The sequence below is a fragment of the Schistocerca americana genome, chromosome 9, assembly GCF_021461395.2.
Source record: "Schistocerca americana isolate TAMUIC-IGC-003095 chromosome 9, iqSchAmer2.1, whole genome shotgun sequence".
Classification (NCBI taxonomy): domain Eukaryota; kingdom Metazoa; phylum Arthropoda; class Insecta; order Orthoptera; family Acrididae; genus Schistocerca; species Schistocerca americana.
Window position 1 is genome coordinate 136,151,550 of NC_060127.1, and position 15,949 is coordinate 136,167,498.

At 39.5% G+C, this 15,949-nt stretch overlaps 2 protein-coding genes across 3 annotated transcripts in view; one reads left to right on the forward strand and one right to left on the reverse strand.

The window, feature by feature from the left end:
• Positions 1-6,921, forward strand: part of LOC124551327 (breast cancer metastasis-suppressor 1-like protein-A) — a 76,957-nt gene extending 70,036 nt beyond the window's left edge. Inside the window, exon 6 of the mRNA XM_047126342.1 lies at positions 6,847-6,921. Coding sequence (XP_046982298.1) covers positions 6,847-6,884 — 38 coding nt within the window. The 3' untranslated portion in view covers positions 6,885-6,921. The remainder of the gene's footprint in view (positions 1-6,846) is intronic.
• The window catches only part of LOC124551326 (CLK4-associating serine/arginine rich protein), a 169,486-nt gene that overhangs the window by 2,302 nt on the left and 151,235 nt on the right, over positions 1-15,949 (reverse strand). The window lies entirely within an intron of this gene.

Sequence of the window (15,949 nt, forward strand, 5' to 3'; positions counted from 1 at the left end):
CCATATATTTGTATTTTCATAATCTCTACTTACAAATAAAATAGTTGTATGATTTCTAAATGTTTCCCATTTTTGTATCAAATTTCAATTCATAACAATTTACTTGATTAACAGTAGTACTTATTTATAAACACTGAAATCAAATAAATTCTGCATCTAGTGGGAATCAAACCAGCAACCCTGTGATTACAAGATTAGCACACTACAAGCGATTTAATAACAAGTTGAAATGTTTTGTGCTTAATGGTACTCAGAAAACTTCAAAGTCAATAATTTCAAGTGTTTTTGAGAATTGCACTGTATTGCTTTAGGAAATTGATGCCCTGGCATTGAGCTTCAAATCTTACAAGAATGAAGAAAATTGAAGGGGGCCAGTTCATTTGATCCCTTTGTGAATAACCATCATTTTCTGAATGTTTTTCCATTAATCATCCTGACGACATGTAAATGGTCGTTGCCTGTGCACATACTTTTATTTGCATTTGCCAGCGTGCCTTGTAATGCACACATTACATACTTGTACAAGGATACAGAATAGCTGTCTGATATTAACCTTTGGGATGTGAAATTCCAATCACTACAGATAAACAAATATACAAGTAGAAAAAATTATCTTATCTTTCAGAATTGTTAGTTGCTACCTCATGGTGGAAAGAGATATACATTGGGGAAAGGTATAAAGGAGGGGAGGGCCATGTATCAAGGTGTTTTGTCGAGTTGTCATTTCCATTTTATGCGTGATGTTTCGATTACTGACCTAGCCATCTGCTTCAGATGCTGCAAGTTTTACTGTGCTGTGTACTCAACAAACTAGTTGGAGTCCAGGCTGCAAATCCATTAACAGCGCAAAACCCACAGCACCTGAAGAAAATGGCAGGGTCGGTCATTAAAATATTGAGCATAAAATGGAAACTACAACTTTGAAGAATAAAGTGCACCCTTATGGGGTAGGTCACTCAGAATAAAGATTTAGTGGGCCTCTCCTTTCTAGCCTTCTCCAGCCTATTCATTTTTTCTCCTTTAGGATGAAACTAATAGTTTATGATGTTAGGATAGTTTTTTTCTATTTTTGTGTGTGGAACTTTGCATTCTGTAAATACCCTTTTCTCAACTGAATCTTCCTCTAGATACATTACATTGTTCGGCTACGTATTACTATCTTCTAATGTGATAGTTTACACACATACCAATTGTCACATCATAACTTGTCCATTGAGCATTGATAAATGAACACACACTCCAAAATAGTTAGCGAGATCAGAACTGAAATTACTTGCAAGTTACATAAACCCTGTAGCATTCATCTCCGACACAATTTCAGTCTTTTCAGAATTCTTCTGAACAGACTTTGACATCCCAGGAGCCTACCTGGCCTGACTGCCGACAGCACTAGTTTATAGTAGGAACTTTTTCTCCACAGAAAAAACAAATCATGATCATTACAGAATAATAAAACTGATCACCTTCCTAAGAGTCATTGACACATTTTCTCTAGTATTTTGGCAGATGTTTGCAATTTGATTGTTGCAGTGGGTAGATGGAGTCTGTCCAAACGCATACTGCTCATCATGTCTCATGAGACATCCATTGTCAATGGAAAACATTTGTTTATTTCTCATTGCAGTTGTTTTTTTTTCTATGCAACATCTTTGGTAGAAAATAAATAATTTAAAGAGTAAAGGTAACAACTTGCCTAACAGTTGAGGCACTTAAATCATCAATCTAAAAACTAGTTTTCTTCTTTTTTTACGTGCCAATTCAAGGGAATTGTCCCACATTAGTACGGTGTGATATTTAGTATAATAATATGTATTAAAAGGGGCAGCAAAAGATCAAGGGTAAGTGGGACTTCAGCCACACATGTGTAGTGCTGCTACATGCCAGTAGTTGACACATCAGGTGCACAAGACAGGACAAGTGGGCATATGAAAGCTGAAACATCTGGTGGTTCCAAGAAAATATTCTGCAAATGATGATGCATGGGGTGCGCTGTTAGCAATGTGCCTACATACCTTACACTCAGTGTCTATGATGTGGTCGAGAACAACAGACAGACACTGAAATATTGGCTACCATCTGTTCGCAAAGTCTTTTCTTGCGCTATATGTCCCTTGTTGTCTTAAGTGCCTGCCCACACTGTGCTGTCTCTCTCTGACTGTCATGTAGCAACACTAGCCACTCACTGCTGGAGTTATGGTAATGCTGCCTCTGCTAACACATATTGTTAAACCAAACATTGTCCTATGCTAATTTAGGACACCTGAATCAAATGCACACATCACATTCCTTTTCAAAAAACATTTTGTTTGCAACAAGAAAGACACTGATATTTTCCATTGAGACTGGGTGTTACACAAAGCATGTTAAGAGTCGTATTTGTATGGGGCAGACTTCATCTGCACACTAGAAATAGCAGTTGCAACTATTTCCCAAAAGACCAGAGACAATCTAGCATATCAACACCAGGGCCGCATATTATCCTCCAATGCAGATAACTAAAACTGAAATGACCACTTTTATGACTGTCCTGCAGCACTTATGTCTCTATGCACTGTTCAGACCCATATTTTGAGAACTTACATTGTCAAAGCCTAGAGGTAGATGTGGCCTATGTGGTATGTCCACATCATTCTGAGTTGAGGGAAGTATGGTAATGCAGGGTTCTCAGTGGTATACACGTACTGGAAAAGTACAAGTAGCAACTCACTGAATAGTTGAGGCACTAAGCCATTAGTAGCTTCATTAACAAGACTGAGAATGTTGTCGCTAGCTTTCAGACAAATGCTTCTTCAAAGCTACAGAGTACGCATACACCTGAATGGCTACATTGTCCTGGCCAGGACAAAATGTGTGTGTGTGTGTGTGTGTGTGTTTACATGTACTCTTTAGTTCTGAAGATAAGGGTGAACGTAAATCACATTAGACAGTCTGATATGGTATTCATGTGACAAAAATTAATGAGCCATTGTGATTGTTTGACCCAGGTTGCCTGTTTGTTGTGATGACTACTCAGTATTCTATGTTCATTTCTGTGTATATAGCATTTTAATAACAAAAATCCATTTGCTGTTTGAGTGCCTTTAGAATATTCCCATGCATTAAATTGCGGCAGGTGTGGATGATAAGGCTCGTGTCAATCCAGATGAAGCATCTGTCATGAATTTATGAATCTGAAAGCCACTGACTTAAGATGAGGCATGCACTTACATGTTTGTGCATCCTGTAGATATCTCAGCTGGAAAAGGATTTTTTTTAGATAAATAACTACAAATTAATTCAGGTGTGCTGTCCTTGTGATTTTGTTTATTTGTAAAATAGTTTCAGTGACATATCATAAGGAACTTTATTTTATTTTTGGAATGCTAAACAAGTAAGTCCTTATAATTTTTTTTTAATGATGTGGTGATGTTACCGCCGTGTTAGGCAGACAAACTGTCATGTTAGGCAGAGATTGTTAAATTGGACAGTGCACTTTTTAATGCTGCCAGTGGTTTTTTCACTTTGAGTGCGTGTTTTCTGTAGGTCGTTAGTGCCTGGATGGTCAGAACTGCCAAACTGGTACAGACAACAGCGAGATAACTCGGCAGCAGTATTTGCCATGATTGAATCATTGTCACAGTTTGACTGCTCAGTTTTGATAATTTGTCACTGAGTATGAAAAATGGGGCAGTCCAGTTTTCTTGTGATGGCAACAAGCATGTTACTTTTTACTTACAGACAACACGCACAGGTGGTACACAACCTGTTATTTTCTATTCTGTACAGTTACTAATAAATGCAGACTTTGTTTACAACTTGTTTTGCAACAAATAATTTGTTTATTCTAATTTGTACTGTAGCAGATAAGACTAAATTAGTGTCATTTATTATCGGACACCTAAAGTAACTTGTGCAACAGCAGGCTGATACGGTGCTTCTAAAATTTGAAACATTAGTTACTTGTACATGGGCTAGGTGAAAAGTTCTCTACCTTTGGTTAGTATCAATAAAATTTTCTTTTTATCACATTGATGTGAGTTGTGCAATAATATAATTTCAAGTGTCTTCCTTACCTTCAAAATAATTTTGTTCAGACAACTTTTTAAAAGCAAGAAGATAGTGTGTTTCCATTCAAATGGCTAAATTTGGACACTGTACAGTAGTAATATTTTACATGAAGAATTTTAAGGAGTCTGCTCCTACATTTTCAACATTTAGTTAAATAGGCTGCTGGAATTCAGTTGTGCTGTGCTTCTCAAAGACAATCCACTTAAGGACAACACAAAACAGCAAGTACAGCCAGATCATCAAGCAAGTGCATAGTATGGTATCAGACAGCAATTAAAGGCATCTGAAATAAATGACACCATAAGGTAGTTTAGTAGAAAGAGTGCAGTACATGTTACCCAAAGAATGAAAGCTTTCTACCGGGTGTATGTTTTTAAAAATAATCCAACTGATTTTTGTGTGCTGCTCTGTCATTTCATGCCAGAAATTGAGAAACAATGAAAGCATTTAGTAAACTGCACCAAGAAAGGCAAAATCAATTTCATCTGACATTAAAGTGACAACTAGAACATTTAGGAAGGCAAAAGGGAATTTTCTTTCCAAAAAGGGAAAATGTGAATATTAATTCAAGTCTTCTCAACCAACAATATAAAAAACTGAGGAAAAGCCTTCATTGCAAAAGCAAAAATTAAATTTTTTCTGTAGAAAAAATTCTCCTCTTTTGGGATCAATAAAATTAACATATATTAACTATGAATTGTTGAAAGAACAAAACTATTCACTAAATTTGGCATCCTCTGACTTCCACATATTCTCACATCAATAAAGATGAGAGGGATTGTCTGACCTCAAGTGGACACCCCTCGATCTATAAGGTACATTTCTGAGAGTGTAAAATAGATTCAACTGAAATTGCTCTCCTTTACTCCTAGCTTATTTTGCAGTGAGTTAGCTCTTTACCTTCCATACCTGATTCAGTTTTACACAGCCAGCTGGCTTGCACCTCCTTCATTAGCAAAACATCACCACAGACTACAGACAACACTGGTTTCCTTCAAATCTATTTTACATAAATCTCTGAAGAACAGATTAGGACATCCATATACAGTCAGAAAGTTTTCCGTACAGCAGAGTAGGAGAGCCATTTGTCTTACACACCCTAGCTACCAAAGTTGTTGCTAACTCAGTAAGCTCTACACATAAAGTGTACCTGGTCACTGCAGAACATGTGTTTGGGACTTTCTGTGATTTATCAAGAATCCTCTGTGACAGTAGAGATGAAAACTGTTTGACCTGCATTGTTTCATCACAAATATGTCTCAGTTTCAATGCCACTGTCATAGTTTACTCCTTGGTACTTTCTGTAAGCAAACTGCTATCCCAAACCCTTTTTCTTACCAGGACGTAGCTGTTGCTTTCACAGTCGTGATCTCAGTGTCTGACAACAGTTTACTGATTATGGCAGGTATGTGAAGCTGTCTGTTGCCTCCATTACATCTGTGCCTTGCACCGAGATGCAGATTTTTTTCTTGCTGATCATAAAAACAAGTTCTCTGCTGACATTGGTAGCCTATAAATGAGAGGCTGGAGGTGCAATTCAGATTTTAGTACTCTTATATGAGTATTTGGAAGATATTCCTGAATAACACTTCAGGAATGAAAGCTACCGGCACAGAAAATGTGGAACAAAGTTCACTGAGCCAAAAGGGAGCTACATCAAAAAGTGACAAAACTGAAGATTTGAAGTGTGGCTTGTACGAGAATGGGGAAAATAAAATAAGGAACAATGAAGTACTGAAAATGTTAATGAAGAAAAGATTTCTCCTGAACCTGATTAAGAAAAGGAATGCAGACTGGGTGAGAGACACACTGTGAGAAAATGGATTTCTAACAGCAACTACCGAAGTTACAACGGAAGGACAGAAGAAAATGGGAAGGAGAAGAATAAAAATGCTCTATGAAGAGAAAAAGAGGAAGATACCAGGCTACAAAACAGTTGGGCTGGAACAGGATCATATGGAGACAGCAATGGTGTAAGGAACCTGCCAGCAGACAGGACACATTATGGTGGTGGAGGTAGTCAAAAAGGCAGTTTATTTCTTACTTTCAAAATCATCTGTCATTGCCACTCCAAGAACTTTTCACCTTTCCCTTGTTTTGTATGTTCTTATCAGCTGTACCATAAAATAGTGATAACTCCTCTTTTTTTGTGTGTGTGTGTTAATGTTTGACTGAGTTTTATAGTGTGTTTCAAAAAATCAAACTCTTATGGTGTGCTTTTGTGACTTTAACACATGCATGGGAAGAGTGCTCCAAATATTACAGAGTATAATCAAGCAGAGCCAGTTGAACTTTTGCAGAGCGCATGCAAAATGTAGTTTCTATAACAGGTTTATTATAATGTCCACTTTAAATTCCTGATGCATTTCAGAATTTGTCTATCCATATTAGCTTCTAAGATTAAGTCAGTTTCCTGCAACAGCACAGCATTGAAACTACTTACTGTAAATCATTCAAGTCTCCACTGAGGAACTACATTTGTTGGAAAGAACACATTGAAAATGGACCCTTTGTTACAAGCTCAAAATAAACAATAGCTTTTTTTCATTTAAGTCACCTAGGAAATGTTGAAAATAGCTGTGTATAAACTGTAACAAACTGGTGTCTCCGTGTGAAAATTGTGAAGCCCATAAGCTCAACTGCTCTTTCCGAAATTAACTCTCACAATAGGTACACATCTTTCCTAGGTCTTATACTTGTGTTGGTACTGGGTCTAATACAGGGGAAAGCAGTTAAATTATTTTGCAACAAGTAATACATTATGGGTTCTCATGTCCTATATTCTTTTCTCTTTTTCAGTTCTGCCAAATCCAAACTCAAAAAGGCAGCGAATATGAATGAAAGTGAAAAAACTCGCAAAGGGTGATACAACCACAAAATATTCAAGACCTGGTCAGCAGGTTCAGTGTTTCACGAGTTTAAAGTGAACAACTGACACTCTGAATTGTCAGTGTGCGAAATTCTTCATCATGTACGTATCTAGCAGAGAACAAACAGATTTATTAGTGGCCTGGAGTGTGTGCGCGTGTGTGTGTGTGTGTGTGTGTGTGTGTGTGTGTGTGTGATACGCAAAGGAAAGGATTGTGTGGCTGTGAAAGGACAAGTGCACTATAAAAAAAAAAAAAAATTGGACACACAGTTATTGTGTACTACTCTTCACCTTTCCTCAAGATGCATAAATCATTGTAATTTATCTGTGTCTTGATGCCAGATGTGCTTATAAGTATCAGAAATGTGACTTTCAATGATTAGTGCAGAATAATAAGTTACCATACTAGCAAAAGCTAGTATTAAATTTGGATATAACTTTGAAGAAGGAACTGAAACTGCAGTTGGTAATGGACATGTGTTACATGACCTTTTGCTCAAAAAATTATCCATCTCACATCAAAAGTAGTTCACTTTTGATACTAGTGGAAAATGGATGACAGTGTACATTTATTTAACAACAGTAAGTAAGAAATGTGTAATCATTGCTGCTGTTTGATTGTTGCATAGTATATTTTTGTATCATCACATGTGATACATGTGTTGTTTTTGCAATAAGCCTGTCCCTCTCTGCAAGAATGTGATAAATTTTGTATTAAAATATTTGCAACACATTCTACTTCTTGACATCTTTCGAACACAAGAAATCCACAGCTCAGGAAAGAGTCCTTTGGTTAGGTCAGGTGTCCCTGTTTTGATCATGTTCACCAGAAAATAACTATCAGGCATTTCAAAAAGAATATTGGGGTTTTAAATCTATATTTAAATGGAAAAGCAACTCTACAGTTTGTCAAATTTATTAATATGAGCACAATCCAGTCAATAATCACCATATCTGGAGTAATCAATGTGAGTCATACCAGTTGGTAGCAGAGGCACAATCTTTAGTCAATGAAAGAAATCACACAGTGTCATATTGGGTGAATGTGAAGACACAGTCATTTAACCAACCACACACAGAGAAAGGGTACCATTTTGTAACCAAATGTGATTCTACGCTTGATGAGGGTTCCAATCACACAAGCTTCTGTGAAGTACAAAGAAACATGTTTTTGGTTTGTGGCACAAAAAGGGATTCAGTTTGGCAGTCTCGTTCACACAGCAGTATCTCAAGATTTTTCTGATCCTTTTACATGAACATGAGTGTTTATTGTCCTATAGAAATGGACACTGTATGTCAACTGGTGTGTGTGTGTGTGTGTGTGTGTGTGTGTGTGTGTGTGTGTGTGTGTACTCTAGCTGAAGAAGCACTGATTCAAAACACTAGCAAAGTGTTTTTTTGTGTGTGTGCGCATGACGACAAAGTAATGGCTTTGCTATTCAATGAGTGGTTCCCTTACTGCTAAATTATTTACATTCTACCAGAGCCTACCTACTCTATCTATAGAAATGAAACATTCATTCAATACTGAAGATGGCAGGATCCAGACAGTCTACTTCATATACTAAACATTTTGTTTACTGACTTGTAAAGTAAAATGTATTCTTAGCCTTTTGGCTTTTATAGCTTGTAAACCCTATAAACATAAGTTGGAATTGGAAGCATTTCCTTAAAACCCTGTATACTGACATCGTTGTAATTCCTAATTCACAGTTAATCCCCAATTTCTTTGTTCTACATATAGAAGATTTTTACCTGTGTTGAACATCCAGTTTAGTCAGGGATCATTCATACTCTTTCCTTCATGACGACTGCCAGTAATTTTAAACTGATAATACAATAATGGAGCTCATAATGACAAATAATATGGAATGAACACTGACGTGATTAAAGATTTACCTTTCACCATCTGTAGATGCCACCCTTTGAAGTGGCAGGTGAACAAGCATATAAAACGCAAACTGACTACTTTGTACATTTTATTGTCGAATCTATGAGATACACTAATACTATTGTTTCTGAAAAATTTTGTATTCAGATACACTGTAATTCACCTCATATTTGGCAGTCGCTTATGTACAACTTAAAAGGAAAGACTAAAATATTTTGGTTTTTAGAGAAAACCACCTCTAAGTTCATGACGTACAGTCGACTTCAAATTGACAGGACCAACAGGTAACTCAAAATTCAGCATTTTTTCCTCAATCTACATGGGGTCTGCAAATGCGTATTTTCCTAGACATTGAGGAAAGGAACTTTTACGACTGCTGCTTATGTATCCATAAGGTAATCACTGTTCAATGAAAGTATTGCTCTGGTGCAGCAACCAAAGCATCTGGCTGTGAAGCAGAGGACCTGTGTTTTATTCCCAAATGCATACTGCAATCCTTTCCCCCAAATTTGTATTTTTTTCATTTTTGAATAGGTAGGAATAGGAAGGTTAATAAGGCACGTAATCAATAAGGAATAATAACAAAGTAGGAAATGAGTTTCTCAAATGACTTAAGATTAAATTAATGCTGGCCACTTTACAATGGGTTTTTCACTCACTCTGTTATAATTTCTTCAAACAATGAGGCGAGCGATACTTGTCATATAAAAGATACATAGCAAATATACTCGTGGCACCAAGAACATCTAATGAATGCAATCTTAAAGCAACGACATCATTCCTTCTGAAGACTCCACGGAAAACGGACTTGGTTTACATTTAAAAACATTTCTTTTTTGGGAAGAATTAATTCTGATGCACACCACACACAAGATAACACTGCTTGAAAAATCAGTGCTTAAAGTTGATCATTGTTATTGCATCAGTACAGTTGTGCAATTTCCGCTGCGATTCCAGAAGCAAACTGCAATTTTGAAGCCTCGAAATAAAGCTTTTAACTTGGCAATAAAAATAAATGTCATGTGGCTGACATACTTGTGTGCAGTTTGGTAGTATTACTTCCACTATGCAAGTCGGTTGACCCTCATCATCTATAAATAAGCTATCATATGTGACAGTATGAGTTTGTCCATGCCTGAACTCCTGTATCAGACAAACATTAACAGCAAACATATCATTATAAAAGGTTCAAGATATGTTTTGCAAATTGAATTTGTCAATTCCCAAGATTTGGAAAAGTGACTTGAAACATTTTTAAGGGATTGGTTAAGTGCTTGACCTCTTCTATATCCTGATGATCGGTCATTAGTTTCTTATAAACACGGGAAAACTTTGCGCAATACTTTCCCTGATACTGTGATGGAATAGTGTGCTGTGTATCAATGCTTTATTTTATACATACTACCAATTGTAACACTCTCCCTTATGTGAAAACATGCGTTGGATGTGCTCACCTACATAGCAGTCTTACTAAAACTAGCCTTAAAATTCAAAGCAACCTACCAAACTAGCAACATGACATTCCTTTTTATTGCCAAGTTAAAAACTTTATTTCGAGGCTTCAAAATAAGAGTCTGCTTCTGGAAATGCAGCGGAAATTGCACAACTGTATTGATGCAATAATGATAATTCATGACCAACTTTAATCACTGATTTTTCAGGCAATATTATCTTGTGTGTGGTGTGCATCAGTATTAATTCTTCCCAAAAAGAGAAATCCAAGTTGTATTAGCCTGACTTGTTATTATTCCTTATTGATTTACTGATAGTATTAATCCTCTATGTCTACCAACGTAAATGGGAGGAAGAACTTCAGAATGCATCTGGGAACTGAACCCAGGGTCTGTTTCCTGTCCAGATATCTCGGTCACTACATCACCAGTGCTTTTGTTGGACAGCAGTCAAAAAAATTTCTTTCCTCAATTTCTAGGAAAATGTGTGTTTGCAGACCCATTTGCAATGATGAAAAATGCTGAATTCTCAATTATCTATTGATCCTGTCAATTTTGAGTTCATTGCATGTCATGAACATAAAGGGTGGTCTTCTCAAAAGTGGATGGTTGTTGAGCCAAAATACGTTAGCCTTTAATTTTAGGACGCATGCAAGCAACCTGCCAAATACGGGCCAAATCGTGTGTGTGTGTGTGTGTGTGTGTGTGTGTGTGTGTGTGTGTATGGAGAGAAGGTTTTAAGCGCGCACAACGGCAAGGTCTTCAGCACCCACTCAGTAACAGATTGAGAAGGGTGTCAAGAAAAGACTCAGAACAATAAGATTAAACAGAACGTAAGACAAAGGAAACAAGCTTGGAAAACTATGTGCCTACCCACACCGAAGCGTGGGAGGAAGCATGCCAGCAGTAAAACATGGACAACTCAGGAAGAAAGTGGTAGAGGGAGCTAAAGCAATATAGCAGATGGTAGTTCCTGGCTGACTGCAAGGAGAAGGGAAGGAGTCAGCCACTGTGCAATACACTAAAACCTCCAGCCTAAAAGTTTAGGCCAGACTCCAGGCACATCCCAAAACTTTAAAACCCTAGACACACACGTCTCATCATTAGCTAAAGCACTGGGCAGATCCCCATCAACTTGTGCTTCTGCCCTTGCGTCACGGTATAAAATGCAGTCTGTTAAAATGTGCCGGACAGAGATGTGCACACCACAAGCATCACAAATCGGGGGATCCTCCCGCTGTAATAGAAAGCTATGTGTGAGAGGACAGTGCCCAATCCGAAGATGCGTGAGGGTCACTTCTTTCCACCTGAGCACCCGGCAGGAGGTATGCCACGGCCGAGTTGTTGACTTCACCAATTGCAGTTAATTGGCCATTACTGCCAGCCTTTCTTCCTCCCACAACTCCGTGCACTTCTTGTGGAGTGCAGAAATGACAGACTGCAAGGGAATAGGACACTGGACCACATCCTGCTCTCTGCAGGCCTCCTTGGCAGCCCGATCGGCTTGTTCATTGCCCCATATTCCTACGTGACCAGGCACCCCAGCACAAGGACACCTCCTTACCCCACCGTTAGAGCAAGTACAGTTGGTCATATATCAGCTGGACCATCTCCTCAGTTGGGTACAGATTCTCGGTTGGCTGCATGTGGGGCTTTGCCCTTGTCAGAATGTACGTATTGCCTACAGCTCAAATAATAGCTTTAGCAATCAATCCAATGTTGTGTTGGTATCAGGAACAGCAATTGAATATATTTGTAATTCATTAATTAAGGTTTCTGTCAGAGTTGCAAATTTATTGCAGTGCTGTATTCTGTGCTCACAAACTGTTGTATTTCATGTTTTGTTAGGAACATTGTACCTTCTAATATAGGTAATGGTTTGAGAATGAAGGAAAATGTTCAAAATTAGTCACTAATAAAAACATTATTTGCAACTAGGAAGCTTAATTAATAAATTACAAACTACATTTTCTCTCTCTGGTCAATCATAATATCAAGACTAACATTTGCACATTATAATAGTGCTGTGTAATATACTGGCTGATACCAACTTCTTGTTTTCTGTTATAATTGCCAGCAGGCACTTCAGTATAAAATTCAAGTGAAAAAAGAATCCAGCCCCACATACTGTTCCTGCATTGTTGCTTGGCTCATGGAATCCCCCCTAATGGCCCCACCATCAAATTACCCATCTCCAGCTGCTACCCCTCCTTCCACACTGACCTCCATGTGTTCAGATTCTGCCACTCCTTAGCCGTCACCAACATAGTCCTGCAAAACAATATCAACCAAGCCGCAAAATTCTCCTGCTATGTAACCCCAAATTCCTGGAACCCATAACACACATTGAAAGTCTTGCCCTCCAGGAACTAGAGCAACACCACCTAAAAAGCTCTCCACCCTGTTCACTTCCTACCCCCAGCTTGGAGTATCACTGTCCACCACCTTTCTAATAACCTCCAAACCTCCCACACATCCCCTCATAGCTGACAAACCCTGTCTCGCAGACCTACTCCATTTACCCCACCCTCAAAGCTTCCTCATACCACCACACAGAAACTAGAATCACCTTTTGCCCCACACCCAAACTCAATCATGCAGGACTTGTTAAAGACCTTCTCCCGGTCCCTACAGTGGAAACACTTTTTTGCCACCGGCCCTACCAATCAGACTCAACCAAAGACTAATGTTGAACCCTGCCTGCCTCAGTTCACTCCCCCAACCAACCACGATCCACCCCCGCTCCCCCCAAATCACCCCGTTAACTTTCCAGAATTTTTTAACCTCGAACCTTGCCTCACCATCATTCTCCAAATCCCTCAACATGCAAACTAACCTTAAATCTGTAGAAAGAACCACAGTCCACTACCTAAAAACCAATCCCAGCCTGCCGACAAAGGCTCCACCACTGTTGTTTTGAACCATAAGGATTACCTGGTAGAAGGACTCTGCCAGCTGTCAGATAGATCCACTTACAAACCTTGCCACAATGACCTCATTACAATCTCCAGTCACTGAAATTCTTAGACCCAATCCCAGAACCTCTCCCCGGAGTCCATCTCTCTGCTCACCCCTACCACTCCCTGCACTCCTACCCAACCATCCAGGACGCCCGATTGAGACTGGTTACTGTGCCCCCACTGAGAGAATCTCTGCTCTCGTAGACCAACATTTTCAATCTATTACCCAGAACCTACCCTTCTATGTAAAAGATACGAGCCATTTCCTCCACCGACTCTCCACAGTTCCTGTACCTTTACCACAGGGTGCCCTGCTCATCACTATTGATGCCTCCTCCATTCACACTAACATCCCTAGTGCCCAAGGTCTTACCGCTATTGAACACTACCTTTCCCCAACACCCGACAAATTCCAAACCAACAATCTCCTTCCTAGTTGCCATGACCGACTATATCCCCACACACAATTACTTCTCCTTTGGATGCATAACCTATGAACAAATCCAGGGTACGGCTATGGGCATCCATGGCATCATCCTCTGCCAACCTATTCATGGGGCATCTAGAGGATCTTTCCTAAACATACTGAATCCTAAGCCACTCACCTGGTTCAGATTCATTGATGACATGTTTGCGATCCTCCAGAACCTCAACAACTTCTCCCCCTTTCCCTTAACCTGGTCCTAATCAACCCATTAATCCACCTTCCTAGTTGCTGACCTCCACTTCAAAGATGGCTACGTTAGCACCTCTGTCCGTATCAAACCTACAAACCACCAGCAATACCTCCACTTCAACAGTTGCAATGCTTCCACTTCAACTGCTGCCACCTGTTCCATGCCAAGAAGTCCCTTCTATACAGCCTAGCCACCTGTGGTGGTCACATCTGCAGTGATGAGCAGCCCCTTTCAAAGTATACCTAGGGTCTTACTGAAGCCTTCACAAACCAAAATTATCCTCCCTACCTTGAAGAAAAACAAATCTACCATGCCTTATCTTTCCATTCTCCCACCACCTCCCAAAGTCTCACTGTCCAGCCACAGAGGAACATTCCCCTCTTAACTCAGTACCATCCAGGACTGGAGCAACTGAATTACATTCTCTGCCAGGGTTTCGATTACCACTCAACGTGCCCTGAAATGAGAAATGTCCTGCCCGCTATCCTTCTCACCCCTCCCATAGTGGTATTCCTGCGTCCACCAAACCTACACAAATACTTGTCCAGCCCTACACAACTCCTGCTCCCAACCGCTTACTTCATGGCTCATATCCCTGTAATAAATCCAGATGCAAGACCTGTCCCACACATCCTACCACCAAGACCACCTACTCCAGTCCAGTTGCAAACATCACCTATCCCATCAAATGCAGGGGTACCTATGAAACCAGTCATGTGATCTACAATCTAAGCTGCAACCACTACCGCGTTCTATGTGGGTATGACAACTAACAAACTGATTGACTGCATGAACGGCCACAAACAAACTGTGGCCAAGAAGCAAGCGAACCACCCTGTTGCTGAGCACGCTGCCCAACACGACATCCTTCATTTCAATGACTGCTTCACAGCCTGTGCCATATGGATTCTTCCCACCAACATCAGCTTTTCTGAATTGCACAAGTGGGAACTTTTCCTGCAATATATCCTACGTTCCAACCCACCTGGCCTCAGCCTTCATTAGTCATTGTCCTCACCCATCCAGCCCCTTCCCTGTTCCTGTTTGAGCACTACACAGCCCTCACTCCACCATTGTACCCAGTCTTTTTACTCCTCCGGTTTTCCACTACCCCCCACCCTCCTGACTGCACACAGCTGCCCTATCCTCTATCCACCTCGTCCCTGAACGCTCCCCAGGAGCATTTCACTGCCCCCACCCCTATCCTACTACCCCTTTCCCATCCTCCTCCTCATCCCACAGTCGCCACTCCCACCATGCAAGGGTGCTGCTGCTAGTAGTGTGGCTTCAGTTGCCAGAGACTGCGGTCATGTGTATGAGTTGCATTTGTGCCTATCTGCGACTCAGCATCTCCGCTGTATGGTGAATAAAAATTTTCCTTTTTATAATATTATTACATTCCATCCTCGATTTTACATTGTTAGGTATAGTAAAGTATGTTACATGGAGTGTGAGAAATGAAATTTCTGTGGCACAAACACTTTCGTAATAATTAGGCATCAGATCACAATGTTTGCCTTAACTCCAACAAACAATCGAAGTTCCTTTTAGCATAAAATAAATTTTTAGCTATTGGCACATTCCCTTTGACTTTTAGTTGAAGGGAATCTTAAGTAAAACAATAAATTTACTTATTGGATGTTGTCATCACTGACACTTACATTCAGAGAACTATATCCAAATCATCTCGACATTTCCGTGCGATACTGTGTCTTCAGTATCTTTATTACCCTTCTTGGTCTCAGTCTTTATTAAATTTTATATCTTTCTATTTCCACTGCCACCACTGAAAAGTGATGATATGAAACAAAGTCTTGAAAGATATCAGCAATCATGATACATGTGTACAGTGAAGTAATTCTCTAGGTAGCAGTCTAATGAGTCTGCCAAAATGCACAATTTACAATGTTGGGTTTTTCTTTAAATAATGTGATTTACACACTCCTTTCATTGCATCTACACAACCATCTGCATCCAAGTACGTGGTGGAGGTAACTACTTAGAAACTTCGTTATGGTTTATTATCATTCCATTCATGAAATGTGGAAAGAATC